At 39.3% G+C, this 15,086-nt stretch overlaps 1 protein-coding gene across 4 annotated transcripts in view; it reads right to left on the bottom strand.

The window, feature by feature from the left end:
- The window catches only part of KLF7 (Kruppel like factor 7), an 88,388-nt gene that overhangs the window by 25,814 nt on the left and 47,488 nt on the right, over positions 1-15,086 (bottom strand). Inside the window, exon 3 of one of the 4 annotated variants that reach the window (XM_017546692.2) lies at positions 358-2,510. The exons of 2 other annotated variants lie outside the window; for them this stretch is intronic. In XM_017546692.2, the coding sequence (XP_017402181.1) occupies positions 2,428-2,510 (83 nt within the window). In that variant the 3' untranslated portion in view covers positions 358-2,427. Of the gene's footprint in view, positions 1-357; positions 2,511-2,910; positions 13,494-15,086 lie in introns of those variants that run through there. One more of the 4 variants, XM_017546693.2, reaches the window with a different exon arrangement.

Raw genomic sequence — 15,086 nt, forward strand, 5'->3', positions numbered from 1 at the left:
CATCTGCTTCTATCTGCCGCCCCTTTCTGAGGGGTAGGTGCTGACTGGGCTGGAGTGAAGAAACACCAGGTAATAAAATCCCTGTTCTTGGCATGTTCTTTACATGTCAGGCAGCCCGATGGTGCTTTACCTGTGCTACTTCACAGAAACCTTTCAAGGTAGGTGGTGATTTTTCCATCTTAGGGATGAGAACACGGAAGCCCAGGGATAGACACCCAGCTAGTAAGTGGCTGAGCTGACTTTTAAGTCTGGGTCTGACTCCAAAGCCTGTTTTCCTACAGCCTCATGCTAGGATTTCCTAGGAAGGAAGCCAAGAAAGGGACACAGGAGCACAAGACCCCACCCTTCTTCCATCATAGTCCATCCCATTTGCTGCGCCAGAAAGCCCTGCAGAAGGGTAGAACAGAGAGGGCTCTGTATTGGGCTGTTCTCTCCAGCTCACTAGCAGGGATGAGGTCCTCTCATCCCTCTGCTACATTCTCTCCCACACCTCGCCAGGAAGCTGATCAAAGAGGAGTATCAGTTTGTGTGTTCTACAGGGACAGAGAACAGGTAGTGGCCAGGCTGTGAAAGCATTTAAACAGCCCTGCATGGTCCGGTCTCCTAGATACCAGCACAGGTGGCTCCTGAGCACCCAAAATGTGGCCAATCTGAACTGAATGTGCTCTAAGTGTAAAAATGCACCAGATTTTGAAGGCTTTCCAATAGAAAAAAGAGATAAAGAAATGTAAAATCGCTCATTAATAATTTTTATCAATTATTTACATGCTGAAATGATAATGTTTTGGATATCTTGAGCTAAATAAAATACAGTATTAGAACTAATTAGTACAATTAATTACTTTTTAAATGTGCCTGCTAGAAAATATAAAATTATATATGTGGCTCACGTTACATTTCTATTGGAAAGCGGTCTTAGGGATCATGTTAAATAATCTGTACTTTAAGAACAATGGCAGCCATTGTGAGCTTTTAAACAGAGACATAACATGATCAGAAATGAATTTTAAAATCTTACTTTGGCTACAAAATGGAGAATGGGTTGACAAAGGCAATGAGCCAATGTGGGGAGAGTTCTAGAAGAAGAAAGATGACAGTGGCTGAAACAGTGCTTATAGCACCAGAGATGGAAAAAAGCAAACAATGTAAATCATATTTAGAAAGTAGTGCCCATGAGATTAAAATAAAAAAAAACAAAACATTGATTAAAAGGGCCTGTATCAGGGATGCCTCCCAGGATTTTGCTATGAGCTGAGTGGACGTGACATTTCAGCATTCATCGTCTGGTATTAATGCATGTACAAAAAAAGGTCTATCAAGTATCCTAGGGTCATACCAGCCTGTCTCCATGAAGTTCCCCTACAAGAAGCATGAATCATAGATGCTCTGGGGATTTTGGAACTAGTGCATGCTGTTCCAAAGTGCTTTCCTTCTGAAGAGCTACCAGAAGTGCCTCAAGATTTTGCCAAGTCAAAAAACACTTAGAAAAGCTGTCAGAAATGATGGTAATTGGTGCTAAGACTGGGAAACAGGCTGAAAGCACAGCAAGTGGGATGGATTGCGGTGGAAGAAGGGTGGGGTCGGCTCCAGTGTCCCTTTCTTGGCCTGTTCTCTAGGAAATCCCAGCATAATGCTGCGGGGGACAGGCTTTGGAGTCAGACCCAAACTTAAAAGCCAGCTTGGTCACTTACGTGTTGGGTGTATCTACTCCTGGGCTCCTCTAGGGTTCCAAGTGCTCATGCCTAAGATGTGAAAATCACCACCTACCTTGTAAGGATTTCATGAAATGGCTGTTATCACTCAGGCTTTCTCTTCCACGCCAGCCAAGTCAATACCTGTCCCTTTGGAATGGATATCGGGTATAAACAAAACTTCAGGTCATCTCACCTCTCACAGGTGAAAGCATAACACATCTCAGTAAAGGCTAGGCAGGTTGTTCTGGTGTTAACTACACAGGGAACTAAACACCACCCCATGGCTGCTGTGGCATCAGAGGCCTGCTCCTCCCAGGGCAAGCATTATCATGAATAATTAAAGCCAAGCTCTGCGTATCAAAATAAATGAACAAAGGATGCCTCTGACACAGTAGTCCTCTCCCTCCCCCGCTTTTTTGGTTGTTTTAGGAGACCACTTTTTCTCAGCTACTGCTCCTACCAATTTGATCATCTTCAGTGGCATCCCTATCAATTTGGGAAAATTAGCAAGCTTCTCCTCCATATGGAGCTGTGGCCATAAATCACAAATATGAGTGTGTGTAAAATTATATAGCATAGGCCCAATGTAATAATAAACACATTTATATTTTATAACTGCTGTTTTCTCCACCTTCAAGCCGCTTCATTGCCTGGGCCCCAGAGGTTCCCAAGCACTCCCCACTGGCTCCTGTGTGCAGCCGTCTTGCTTTGTGTGCAGTTTAGTTCCCCCTCGTCACAGACCGCTATCTGCCAAATGCCAACCAGCTCTTCTTTGTGCTGCAGTGGGCAAGGAACCATTCCAGCTTACAGTTCTCTCTGCAGCAGAACACAGACACAAATGAGCAGGTGACCTTTCAAACCACGTCAAAACGGGCCCTTGACCCAGAGACCTCAAAACTTCAGTGGGTTCGCTGTCTAAATCACCCAACTACAAAGACCTATGTTTGCACAATGTGATTGTATTTACACAAAGATTTAATGCCTCAATAGAGCAAAAGCTATTCAGTTATTTTTAATTATTGCTTTATTCTTCTTGCAACAGCTTTTTAAAAAAACGCTTAACGGTGAGCCTTTGGTAATTGATCCTATACGTTTTGTACCTGTGGTCCCTGTAGCTCATACAATGACAGGAGTGGGAACGGTGTATGAAAAGTTTTCCCTGGCTGCAAAGGATTCTTTCCACTTTCTGGATTTGCTCATTGACTATTCTTTTTGTATAAGATGCACACCAGGAAAACCACAAGAAAACGTTTAAGATCTGACAGAGGGAGGGGGAAAAAGATACACAGGTGGGTTAGAAAGCATTCTAAATGCTTAGCAGCCAATTATAAGCAAGGAAAAGGCTATTATCAAATCGGGTCCAGGGCCCGTCAACTGTAACAATTTATTAAGGTTATTTCCATGGCAGGTAGAATGAAATAAAAAGGGGAAGTTTGAAAATACAAAGATGTACAGGAATACAGGATCACACACAAAAATACCTACAGACAAACAATCCTTAAAAGAGTGTAACCCTCGGGGTAACGTCTGTTATTCCTTCTGCCTTTCAGATATTTGTCTTTTAGTATTAATATCTTTTCTTTCTTCAGATCTCTGGAAGATAATATAAGTGCCCATCACTCTGAGGTTCCTGTAGCTCCTTTTGGCAGAAGGCTAGAAAGCAGCTATTCTTCTTCACTGTGTGCTTTTCTGAATTCAGAGGAGAGACTGCTGCATATCTCAAGCAAAATCATAACCTGAGTTTGGGATCTTTGCCCATTAGTAGACTTACAATTCCTGTATTTACCAAGGATTTTTATTCTTAAGACTTCTAACCCCTCTATACATATCCTCAAATAACTGGGCAAAAACAAAAATAAAATAAAATTATCCTTAGCTCCACACTTACCATACAAACCAAAATAAAGGCACAGAACTCATTTCTTCAGCCTCATCTAGCAAAGCTCTGGTGTAACTGAGAGAAGCATACAACTTACAGACCAAGATCCACCCATCCATAACTTCCTTCAACCTCTTTAAGGCATTTCCATTTGGATTTTTAGCTTAGTAATAAAGAGGATTGCTAAGGTGCATTCTTTCCAGGGGTTCAGAGAAAAGTTTCTATTTACTGTTTCTCATCATGAATTATCTAAAATATACAAATGCACTAGTACTGAGACATCACTTCAAGAATGAATACCTTGCATTTGTTTGCGCCTTCAAAACTTTCTTCGTTAAAATAGGGGAAAACCAACTAAGATCAAGGATTCTTAAGTTCAACCAAAACAGACAATGTAGGAATATATAAGATAATCACTCAGTTTTCTTAGTTATCCTGAATTTGTAGTCATACTGAGCAAGTAAAATAACAACAAATATTAAGCCATTTATTTTTCTGAATCATAAACAAAACTAAAATAATTTATATTCTGTTTAACTTAGCCCCCAAAATAAATAACTGATCTCTAAAGAAAAAACAGAGTAAGGCAGGCTCTGTGATTGTTCAGCAGTGAAGCCTTTGAAAAATGATTCTTTGAGCCTCAGTTCCCTCATTTGTACAATGGGTATAATGAAAAGATTTACCCCGTAAGTGAAGGTTAAATGGAAGGATGTATATGAAACACTTGGCAACTGTAAAGATCAATACAAGTGATATTATTATTGCTTACTTGGGTAATGCACTAACATGGAGCAGCCATTCCCAGGCTTGGTTCCCAATTGCTTTTCACTCCCAAAGCCAATGAGTACGAATGCCTCTGCCTACGCAATTGCTTTAGCACATCTGCTCTGGGAAGCTGACTAAATAACTCACTGCATCTTCAGGTCATCAAGATAAATATTACTAATTCCCTACTGGGTCTAAAACTAAGGTCCGATAACAACAGTGATCCAAAACATGGCACTTAGCATGACCCCACGAGGCCAGCTCACTAATGGCAATCTCTCCAAGTGGCAAGGGATAAGCTAATATATGTAAAAGCCACAGATGTCACGTATTCCCCACAGCCACTTTCACACGTATGAGAGGAATAAAGTCAGCAGTATTATCTCCAAACAGTAAGGACAATGCCATACAATTATAATAGCATATTGTCCATTGTATCTGGGGATGACACGTCTGACAATGTTATTTTCTATGCACGTGAATGTAGCTCAAAGGGCCAATGCATAATTCACAGTTCCCAAGAAAATGCAGACATAAAGTAAGTGTCCATTAGATAAAGCTATTTAAATCCTTTCCCCTGAAATAGCACCATTCTTCCTAAGAACTCAAAAAGCTTCCAGTATGTTCCTCATGGTGCTGGTGCAAACCAGAATGGTGAATAGTAGGAAATGCACGGAAATAGCAAATATCAGCACAATATACAGTTTTCCCAATAAAAGTTTCCCAGAGAAAACACGTCACTCTTATTTCTTCAAGAACAGTTAATCTTTTTTTTTGATAACGAGGAAACAACTGTTACATTTCAGCAAGGCTACGGTACTGGAGAAAACAGGTAGAGAATGACAATGATGTGGCTCGTCAGCACCCAGTCAGCTAGACGCATTTCCTGGCAAAACAACTCCCTACCACACACCAGCCTGGCAGCTGATGTGATCAAACCACTGCCTCAGTAAAATTTCAGATTATTACAGGTCAGGCGCCTTCTGCAAAAGGGGAGGGCATGAGGCTCGTGAAGGGTCACAATCACGAATCTTCAATCTAGGGAGTTAAGCATTTAGTGGAGGCAGGAAGACTCCTTTCTTATCCTAAGGGGAAAAGTGGCACATCATCTAAGTCCTGACAGAAATAATAAATAATGCAGTATTTCCGTTTAGTCAATATTGTTAAAGATCATAAAAGGGAAGAAGGCAAGATCTGGTGGGTAGTCTTAGAAGGATAAGGAAATGTTTTGCAAGTGGTTCAGTGCAACCTACGGGGAAAGAGGACAACTAAGGTTGCATTAGGCCAGGGTTTCTCAACCTTGGCACTGTTGACCCTCAGGCCCATATGATCCTTTGCTTCAGGGTTTGTTCTGGGCATTGTAGGATACTTGGCAGTATCCCTGTCCTCCACTTCCCAGATGCCAGTAGCATACCCCCAACCCCAGATATGACAATGAAAAATGTCTCCAAACACTGCTAAATGTTCCCTGAGGGACACAATCTCCCCTGGTTGAGAACCACTGCATTAGGCAACTAATGAATGCTCTCAGATTTTGGGAGAGTGGCTGGACCAAAAGATTTGCTCTCATACATAATGGCCTCTTCAGACATTGATAGGATGTCCCAATAACGTTCTTAAACCATTGTGTGACTTTCCCATTCCTGTTATGCCCCTATTGGCTTCAGCAGATCTTAAAAGTTCAGGGAAGGCCCATCTGTGTGGAGTGCTCTCCCAGAGAGCACAGGCCACATAAGGTTTTGAGCACAAGGTGTCCAGTTACAGTCTGAGGGGGGCTGAATCCGGCTCTGCTCCTCAAGCACAGGGTAACTGCCCCATGCAAAGGGAACCTTTTTCTAATTCATACAAAAGCATATTATAGTTTAGCAGCAGCCCTGCTGGGAGACTAGCAGCCAGCTAGTCTTGGAAACGATTCTTCTTTTCCAATTTTGTCAACCGGTTTACTTGATGTCAAAGGTAGCAGCTTTGTGTGGCCATGAGAATTAGTAAAGCAGGTTTTCAGGACTGAGGAGAGCCAGGTGTTGAAGCAGCTCCTCCTTTCTTCATTCCCCAAAGCATGCTTGCTTGTATGTCTGCACTCTCACTATTGCTTTAAACATGGAGACATCAAAAGAAAGAAGATCTGCTCTCCCAGAAGAGTACAACGAGAGGAAGCTCAGAAGTATGCACTGATGTTCTAACCATGACCACCTTCAGCCTTCAAAGCCCCCTACCTTGGGTTTCCAGGGTCTTGCCAGAGCCACAATGAGGCTGTGTAACCACATCCAATCAACCAGTGAAGAAGATGGCTGGGTGAGATAAACTCACCAGACTTCTTTGGACTTTTCAATCTATAACCTGCTTAAGTCAAATAGGGACAATCCATAACATACTTGCAAAGTTGCTACTCTGACAATCTGCTGTCAACGAAGATGAAACACTCAAACAAAACCACCCCCCTCCCAAAGTCAGAATATACAACTTGTCAAGTGATAAAAAGATATTCTGACTTCAGATGGTTTTTCATAAGTAAATGGCTAAATCATTTAATGGGCAAATGCATTTGAGTGATTAACAACTGGTCCTTTTAACAGAGGTAGCAGAAATAATATTACACTTGGTCTGTAAGATGTCCTCTGATAAGATGATTTTCTTTTGCAATACTGAATGCTACTGATGGCTAGCTGGTTTCCTTTAGATAGGTGTTAACACTGCGATCTTCTCCCGATCATCCTGGCCTAGTTGGAGGCCTTCTGCTTATGTTAAGGGTACTTTAAGTAGAAATGATTCCCTAAAGCCTGAATTTATCTTATGGTAGAAGGGCTTGTAGCTCAGCCTAGGCCTCCTCCTGCTTCAATTGTGATAGGGTATGGTGGGTCTCATTAGTATGGCAAACCAGTAACAGCCATTAGTGTCAAATAAGGTTGTCTTTGCTAACTATTTCTGTGCACAGTCACACAACATGCACTGAGTTTTCTCAATAAAACAGCTCCTTCCCAGGGGAATAAAGCTGCCTCTTCAAGGGGGCCCCAATTTCCATACACTTTCTCAACGATTTAAAGTAAAATCTCCTTGGAGCATGACTTCACTTCTGAAGAATCTTCCCCGTCACACTTCCAGTGAGAATTTCAATCATGATGAAATGGAAACTTCTACTTCAACAGGAGATGACAACTATATGTAAAGTAATTACCTTTTTATTTGTTTTCTCAATCACAAAATTGATTTCAGATTTTGCATCACATTTCTTCATTTGCCATCAGGAAAGCAGCTATGATGCAAAATGTGTTATTGCCATGTAAATGCAACGTCCCACTGAAAAACACCAGGACATGTGCTGTGCACATCAAAGGAATAAAACCCATAATAGGAAAGTCAAGGATCTAGAAGCCTCCTTTTACTCCTTCATAATAAAACAGTCAGGAAAATCCCATAATGTGTTTAGTCCATTCTATTTACTACTTCATGTTCTGATATCAAGAAGAATGGCTACAAAATAATCTGGTCCATTTAAGAAATAAAATGGCAGTACCCTTAAGATGTTAAAAATGCTGTCTTGTTGTAAAGTATGTTTAGTATCTGCACAAATTCTATTACTACTTGTATCAAAATATAGGTATATAATATTTTGTCAGGTTTTTTTTTTTTTCATGAAGAAGACCAAATCTGTCATTTAAGTGATGTCTTCAAATGTCTTGGTTCCTTTAAACTATATTTATAAGTTATGCAGAGAAAGAAAGACTTAAAGACTTTAATGTGTTTCCACAGCTAAAGGATTTAGTTGAGAAGGCAGGATGAGGGGCCGCAGGTGCCAGACATTGTGTAGAATTTGCACTTATGCTCCATTAATTGCCAGCATATCTTCCTCTCCCTTTTCCTCCCCTTCCCCCGACTAAATCCCTCTGGAAAACAGCAAAGCAGCAGGCCCAGACTGGTACCCAGCAGCAACACCAGGAGCAGAAGTAGCCAATTACCCTCCAGAATACAAAGAGGGGTGGGGGGAAATGATGCAGTTACCTAGCAACCAGAAAGAGCAGAAACAGCTGTGTAGCAGGCCCAGGCTGGTACCCAGGAAGAAACAGGATAGCCAATTAGCACACTGTATTTAATGCTGATGTGGTTTCCTAGTAACAAGCTGTACAAGTCTGTCTGTTGCATTTTCTCCCTCCCTTTCTCACATTTTCCTCAATCATGCACAGTATTACTATTTGCCCTAATTACTGTTTCTCCACTGCTTCCAGCGACCATTATTTTGTCCCCAGAGAAATTGGAAGAACTCAGGAAAAATCTTCTGTAATGACAGTATTTAGTTTCAAATTCAGTTTAGCTGTAAGCGTGGAGACACTAAACAACAACAACAAAGAATAAAAAAAAGCCAGCGAATTGCCCTCTGCCTAAATTTAAAAGTAGCCTATGATACCTTTTCTAAATGCTAATATTTACATGCAAATGAAACAAAAAATTTAATACATACCATCATTTTGCCACACATTACATTTTCAAACAGGATGAATCCTCTGTGTACTTGAATTTATTCATATTGATTTTCTGACACACTCTCCTGAACACTAGGAACATAAAATGTCTTATTACCTATATCAAGGAAGGGAGATGTATCTTTTGTTGCTCTTTTAAAAATACCAATACTAGCTTCAACAAGCTCATGACCAATTGAGAATTCAATATGAGGAAATCATTATTTCCTTTCGCAAAAGAAGTTGAGTACAGATGAAGGATGTTGCATATCCCATAATAAGGGGATTCAAAACACCACGTTACAAGTTCACAGCCAAGCAACAAATTCCATGAGTTGACATTAAACTACACAAACACACAAAATGAAGACAGAAAACTTTTAAACAGGACTACTGCACAGTCATTCTAAAATATTTCCTACCATATCTTGCTGCTCTTCTAGATTCGAATACGTACCAGAGTCCAGCTTTTTCTTGGTTGTATTCATTAGGACACAGATGATAGAATCCTACATTTTTTAGGGCATCTACTAGACTCCTAGAACCACTCACATTTAACACTGGCTTCAACAGTAGAACAAACTACAGTCCTTATTACAAAACATCCCTGCTAGGAAAACAGCAAGGGCTTCAGAGAAAGATATTCGATACCCCAAGACACCTATCTAGGCAATACTCTACCATAGAAGTCAACTTCTTTCTCAGCTAAGGATGGCTTCTGGTTTCCTGCCTGCAACAAAATGACTGATAGCTTTTATCATCTTTAGCTCACCTAGTGAAACAGATAAAACTGTGATAGCCCAACAAAGTTGAGATTAAAACATATTTTTACACTATTTGCCTGAAAACAGTATGTACCACTTTACTGAATTCCATAGATTAAATGTTATAGTAATGGAAACAGAATACATTTTGAAGGCAGAAACAACAAAAGAAGTCTACCTTTAGAATATCAGATGGGTAGTTTAGAATATAAAAGTTTTAAACTGTAAATGCATTTTATTTTTGCAAACAAAATAAAAGGGGTCTTCTGTGAATGCAGATGACTTTTAAAGGGAAAAAAAAATGATGTGAGGTGCAAAAAGAAGGGGGTCTGCCAAGGAAGCTTGGTTTAGGACAAAGCTGGACTGAGGCTCCATAAGGAACAAGCAATGGGGCATTCTGATCTTCCCTCCCCTAAAAGATTATGGGGTCCAATCCTGGGTCAGTGCCCAGCTCACCTAGCTCCATACACATACGTGTTGAAGGAGAACGTAGGGCAAACAGACGTATGGGACAGATAATGCTAACCTTATTCTCACTTCAGACATCCTTAAATAATTTATGTGCTTTCACCTCTATTATATAAGCGACATTGGTAACTACATGAACATGGGTACATTGAGGAATGAGGAGTAATTCCACCAGTGGTTGGCTGAGTAACCAGTACATTAAAAAGTCACCAACTTTTAATTATTTTAAGTGATCTTGCCTTACACAACATTTAGCTTAATAATATCATGTCAATACATTACTTTAACAAATTGTTGAAAAGATGCCACTTTTAGAAAATGTAGAAAATCCAGTAGCAGAGGAGGGGTAGATGGCATGGGGATGGAGTGGAGTGGGGAATGCCATCCCAGTTCCCAACCCTCCCCCATCATGTCTCCCTACCTGTTTATAGACTCCTGAAATTCTATTAAGTCTCCCATAACTGAAGGTTAAAAAACTAATAGAAGATTAAAGTGTTATACAGCGGTGGATGGATATATAATCCACTGACCACAACAGTCTACAGTGTATTGCTACCAGATCCTTTCTGCTGTGAGGGACAGAGGAAGGCTGCAAAGGCAGAAAGTGACAGGGTACAGGAAGGGATTAGCTATTAGGTACTCAGGTGGGGAATGCAGAAGAAAAAACCCATATTTTAGAAGACACGTTTGTCCAGGGCCATCCAGTTTAACTCCATCAGGGTAAAGACAAATCAAACTACCTGCCAGGAAAGGGTTAGGCATTCTCCATTTGGTACAGGAGTAGTCTAGCAGAGCTTAGTGTCATGTGATACATTCTGCTCATGGTGGACCAGATTCCCAAACAGCTGCGTTTCCTCATCGGAACTAACTTCCTTATACAAAAAGTTTGTTTCCTGATGATCTGTTATCAAGGTTTCAACTGTAATTTCTACTATATTCAAGCTGGATATTTTTCAAGGAAAGGTCATTTAACAATTATTTTTCATCTGTCCTTATATTTTAACTTTTTTAAAAAGAAGATCATTCAAAACAAACTTGTTTAAAAAAACTATACATGAGTTTCTTAAACTCTGTTTTTTTCCCTCCCTAATTCAAACACAATCACTACATTATGGTTTCAACTTTAGGAGACAGAAAATTCCTGCCTACCATCAATTCTTATAACGTCACCTTAGCCTTCACTCTTTACAAATCTCCACTTAACTTTCCTCAAACCTTCCTTTATTATATATACAGGATAGCCATGATCATTATGGTAATTCACACTCATATTATAATAGAGTCTGTACATTATTTATTTATTAAAGGGAACAGTTTTCCTGAAAGTTCACACGTGGCCTTCTCAATGTCATTCTTTCATTTACACAGACTTCTCATGACCCTCTTTTTTTCTTCTCTATCAAACAGAACTGGCCTACCCTTGAAATCTTAGAATTTATACAATTCTATTACTTTGACTGCCTTTTCTGAAATGAGATTCTTCTTTTCTCTTCCCCTTCCTCCCAGTTCCTCCGCATTCCTATCCAGGCTATATTCTCTTTTGAGATCAGGCTCCAAATATAATGATTTTATGAAACCATATTTCAGGCTTTTGTGTCGAAAAGTAAGGTCCTCAGCAATAAGAGAGGGACTAGTGTATGTACAGTGGGTGTTCAAAAATATTGTTTATTATGAAATACTCATTAATTTCATATTTTTCTTTCTCCTCCATTCTTATTTCAACACACTTATTTGCTTTATGACTACCAATTATCCATTAAAAGGACATCTGGAATAGGCATCCCACAAAGCCTACATTTATTACCACAGTATAATGATAAAATAAATGTGCTTGCTGTGTATATGCTGAGTTTAAGCCATGCTGCCCAATATATGTTTACATTAATTTATCTTCATAAATGTTAGGAGTTATCGCATTGCTAAATTATCATGTGGTAAAGTTTCAAGATTTTACTGAATCAGAAAATTCTCCCAACGATTGTTTTCACCACCTCATTTCATACCCTTTCTTTTTTTTTCCCATTTATTTATTTTATTGCATTTTAGGTTTTGGGGTATATGTGAAGAACATGCAGAATTGTTGCATAGGAACACACATGGCAGTGTGATTTGCTGCCTTCTTCCCCATCACCTACATCAGGCATTCTTTACAAACTTCTCTTAAGCTCTTAAATATGCTAAATCCAAATTATCAAACCCTCCTCCTATTCAGCTCTCTCCACCTCGTGAACTGAACATTTAACCCTTATTCTTGTTTCCATCCCATAATCGGGGTTTAATGAGTTTCTGCCTCAACACATGGATAAACTTCATTAGCAGCCATGTGTCTCAGCATATTAAAGGCCCTTTAATGTCTTAAAATTGCCCCATTTCAGTTGCTATTGTATAAATTCAAAGAATTCTTATCTATGGCACTAGGAGGTTGAAAGTGGTCGATGAACCCCCTACAGTTCCACACTGAAGTATTTAATTTTATCCTGCTGATACGCCTGACCTTGAATTAGGGCTTCTATTTATATAAATTACTGTATTATCACATTGGCATCATTTAAAAAGATGAACAGCATCAATAAACACTCTATCCAGAAGGAGAAAAGTGACTTGTTATCTCCGAACCTTCCATGCTGCCTCTGATTGCTGATGTAAGCTCCTGCTTTCATTACTCCCCATCATTGTCCTTTAGCGCTCCTTCCTGAATGGCCCACCCTGTTCTGCTTTGCTGGTCACTCCAGCCGACAGTGCCTGACATCTATGGGCACTTAATACCTGTTCACAGAAACACTGAAGATCAAATACAGTAAATAAGAACCAAAATAATCTACTGAGTAGGATATAAGCCCATAGGTCAGGAGACATGGGTCTAATTTAATTTTTACCAACAGGGAGTTGCATAGCCTGAACTAAGTTGTTCATAGCTTGAACTATGACCTTTTTTTTTTTTTTTTGGTCCTCAGTTTCTCCCATGTTATGATAGTACTTACCTTTCTATTTCATAGGGTCAGTGTATTAACATTTGTCATTTTAACGCGTGAACTGAGACTGGTATGTTTCTCTTTAATACTAACGTTTAAAAAAATGAAAATAATAATGACCATAAAATAGTAGCTTTATCAGCAACAGTAATACGCCTGGAAATGGAACCCCATTTCTTTGTAATTTCCTTATACTGCTTCTCAGTCACCTGATGAGGTAATATATTTAAGGACCCTCCTAATTCTTACCTATTTAGAGGATATTTGGTTTTCATTGTCCATTTGTATTTAAACTATACGTTTTTAATTTCTTCATAATAATGAGTTAGTTTTTAAAAACTTATTTGACTTGTTTCCCCTTCATTAGTAAGCACAGAAGTTAAGAGAGCTCCGACTGGAACAATACTTTTTGATGCAAATCCTTGTTCAACCATCTTTGATGAGCTGTTGTGATGCTGAGCAAATTACTTGACTTCTCTGGGTCTCATTTTCCTCATCTATAAAATAAGATAGTACCTATGTCATTGGGTTAGTATAAGGATTAAAAGGGTTGATACTTAAGATTTAGAACATTGTCTGGGACACAGCAAGCGCTTTATACGCATAGGTTGAACAAGTAAAATAAATTAAATGTCAAACTTTAAAGGCCTTTCATTATACATATGACATAGCACTTCTGTTTGCATTTTAAATGCTACCCTGGTCTTTTTGTTTGTAGTATTTTTAGCCACCTTTTCATTTGAAAAATAAACTATTGTCCTAAATTCTGATTAAACTTAGAGATTGTACCACTTTCTGATTCAATAAGATGGGCCCCAGAGCAAATGTAAAATGCTAAGCAAATTGCACACTACTATTGTTTTTTTCCACATGAAAAGCATCCTGTTATGTTGTTCAGTACAAAATCTAGAGAATGCTTATCACCACCTATGGTTTAGGTGACAGCAACCTCGGTCTACAGAGAGAGCCCTCCAAGCAGCACATAAAGAGAACATGGCTTCTTCACATCTCCCTTCACTGCAAGAAAGAATCAAAGATCTAATGACTGGCCTTTGTCCTGACTTTACCAACACAACTCACTCTTAATAACATAAATGTGGACATACTTTTATATGGATTTTAAATTTGTAAAGTCTGTTCACTTAGCACAAAGCATCATTTCAATGAAAGGTTTTTAATCTCTTCTCAGAAGTAATTAAGAAGAAATGTAAGAAAATACTTTCTTTTTTTATATAGAAACAATTAAGATTTTTTTAAATTGATTTTTGCTGAGAAAGGACATAAAGTTTTTTTTTTTTCTTTTTTTAACACTGGAAGTGAAGGTTACCTTTCATCAAAATATAAGGATTATTTGGCTGACTCCAAGAAGATGAATACAACTATGATCATAATGGTAGAATTTTTGAGAAATAAAAACATATGAAGACCAGAAAAGAGAGCAGGAGAGAAAGGTCTGCAATGGCTTGGCTGCTAAGAACATTTTTACGGTCATGCCAACATTAGGTGCACTCTTCCTAATGAATACACCATATGTCTTATTTTTTTATTTATTACTTCTTTTGAGATGGAGTCTCACTCTGTCACCCAGGCTCGGGTACAGTGGTGCAATCTTAGCTCATTGCAACCTCTACCTCCTGGGTTCAAGAGATTCTCCTGCTTCAGCCTCCCAAGTAGCTGGGACTAATGGTGTGTGCCACCACACCCAGCCGATTTTTTTATTTTTAGTATAGATGGAGATTCACTATGTTGGCCAGGCTGGTCTTGAACTCCTGATCTCAGGTGATCCACCTGCCTTGGCCTCCCAAAGTGCTAGGATTACAGGTGTGAACTACCGCACCCAGCCCATATGTCCATTTTTATACACTTTCCTTTCACTAAATCCTGCTACTTCATAATCTTCCCTTTGTCCCATGCCATGCCTCATCATCCTCCACCTCCAGCTCAGTACTCCCATCTATAACTTTCCTTCCTTGAGCAAACCATGTTTGTGCCCTAGCTACCAACTTGAACATCTGCTACCTTAAAAAATAATAAATAAAAAAATCACCTCATTGCCTAATATCCTACAGGGCAAAAATTTTGAAGGATTC

Source organism: Cebus imitator, unplaced genomic scaffold, assembly GCF_001604975.1.
Source record: "Cebus imitator isolate Cc_AM_T3 unplaced genomic scaffold, Cebus_imitator-1.0 Scaffold191, whole genome shotgun sequence".
Classification (NCBI taxonomy): Eukaryota; Metazoa; Chordata; class Mammalia; order Primates; family Cebidae; genus Cebus; species Cebus imitator.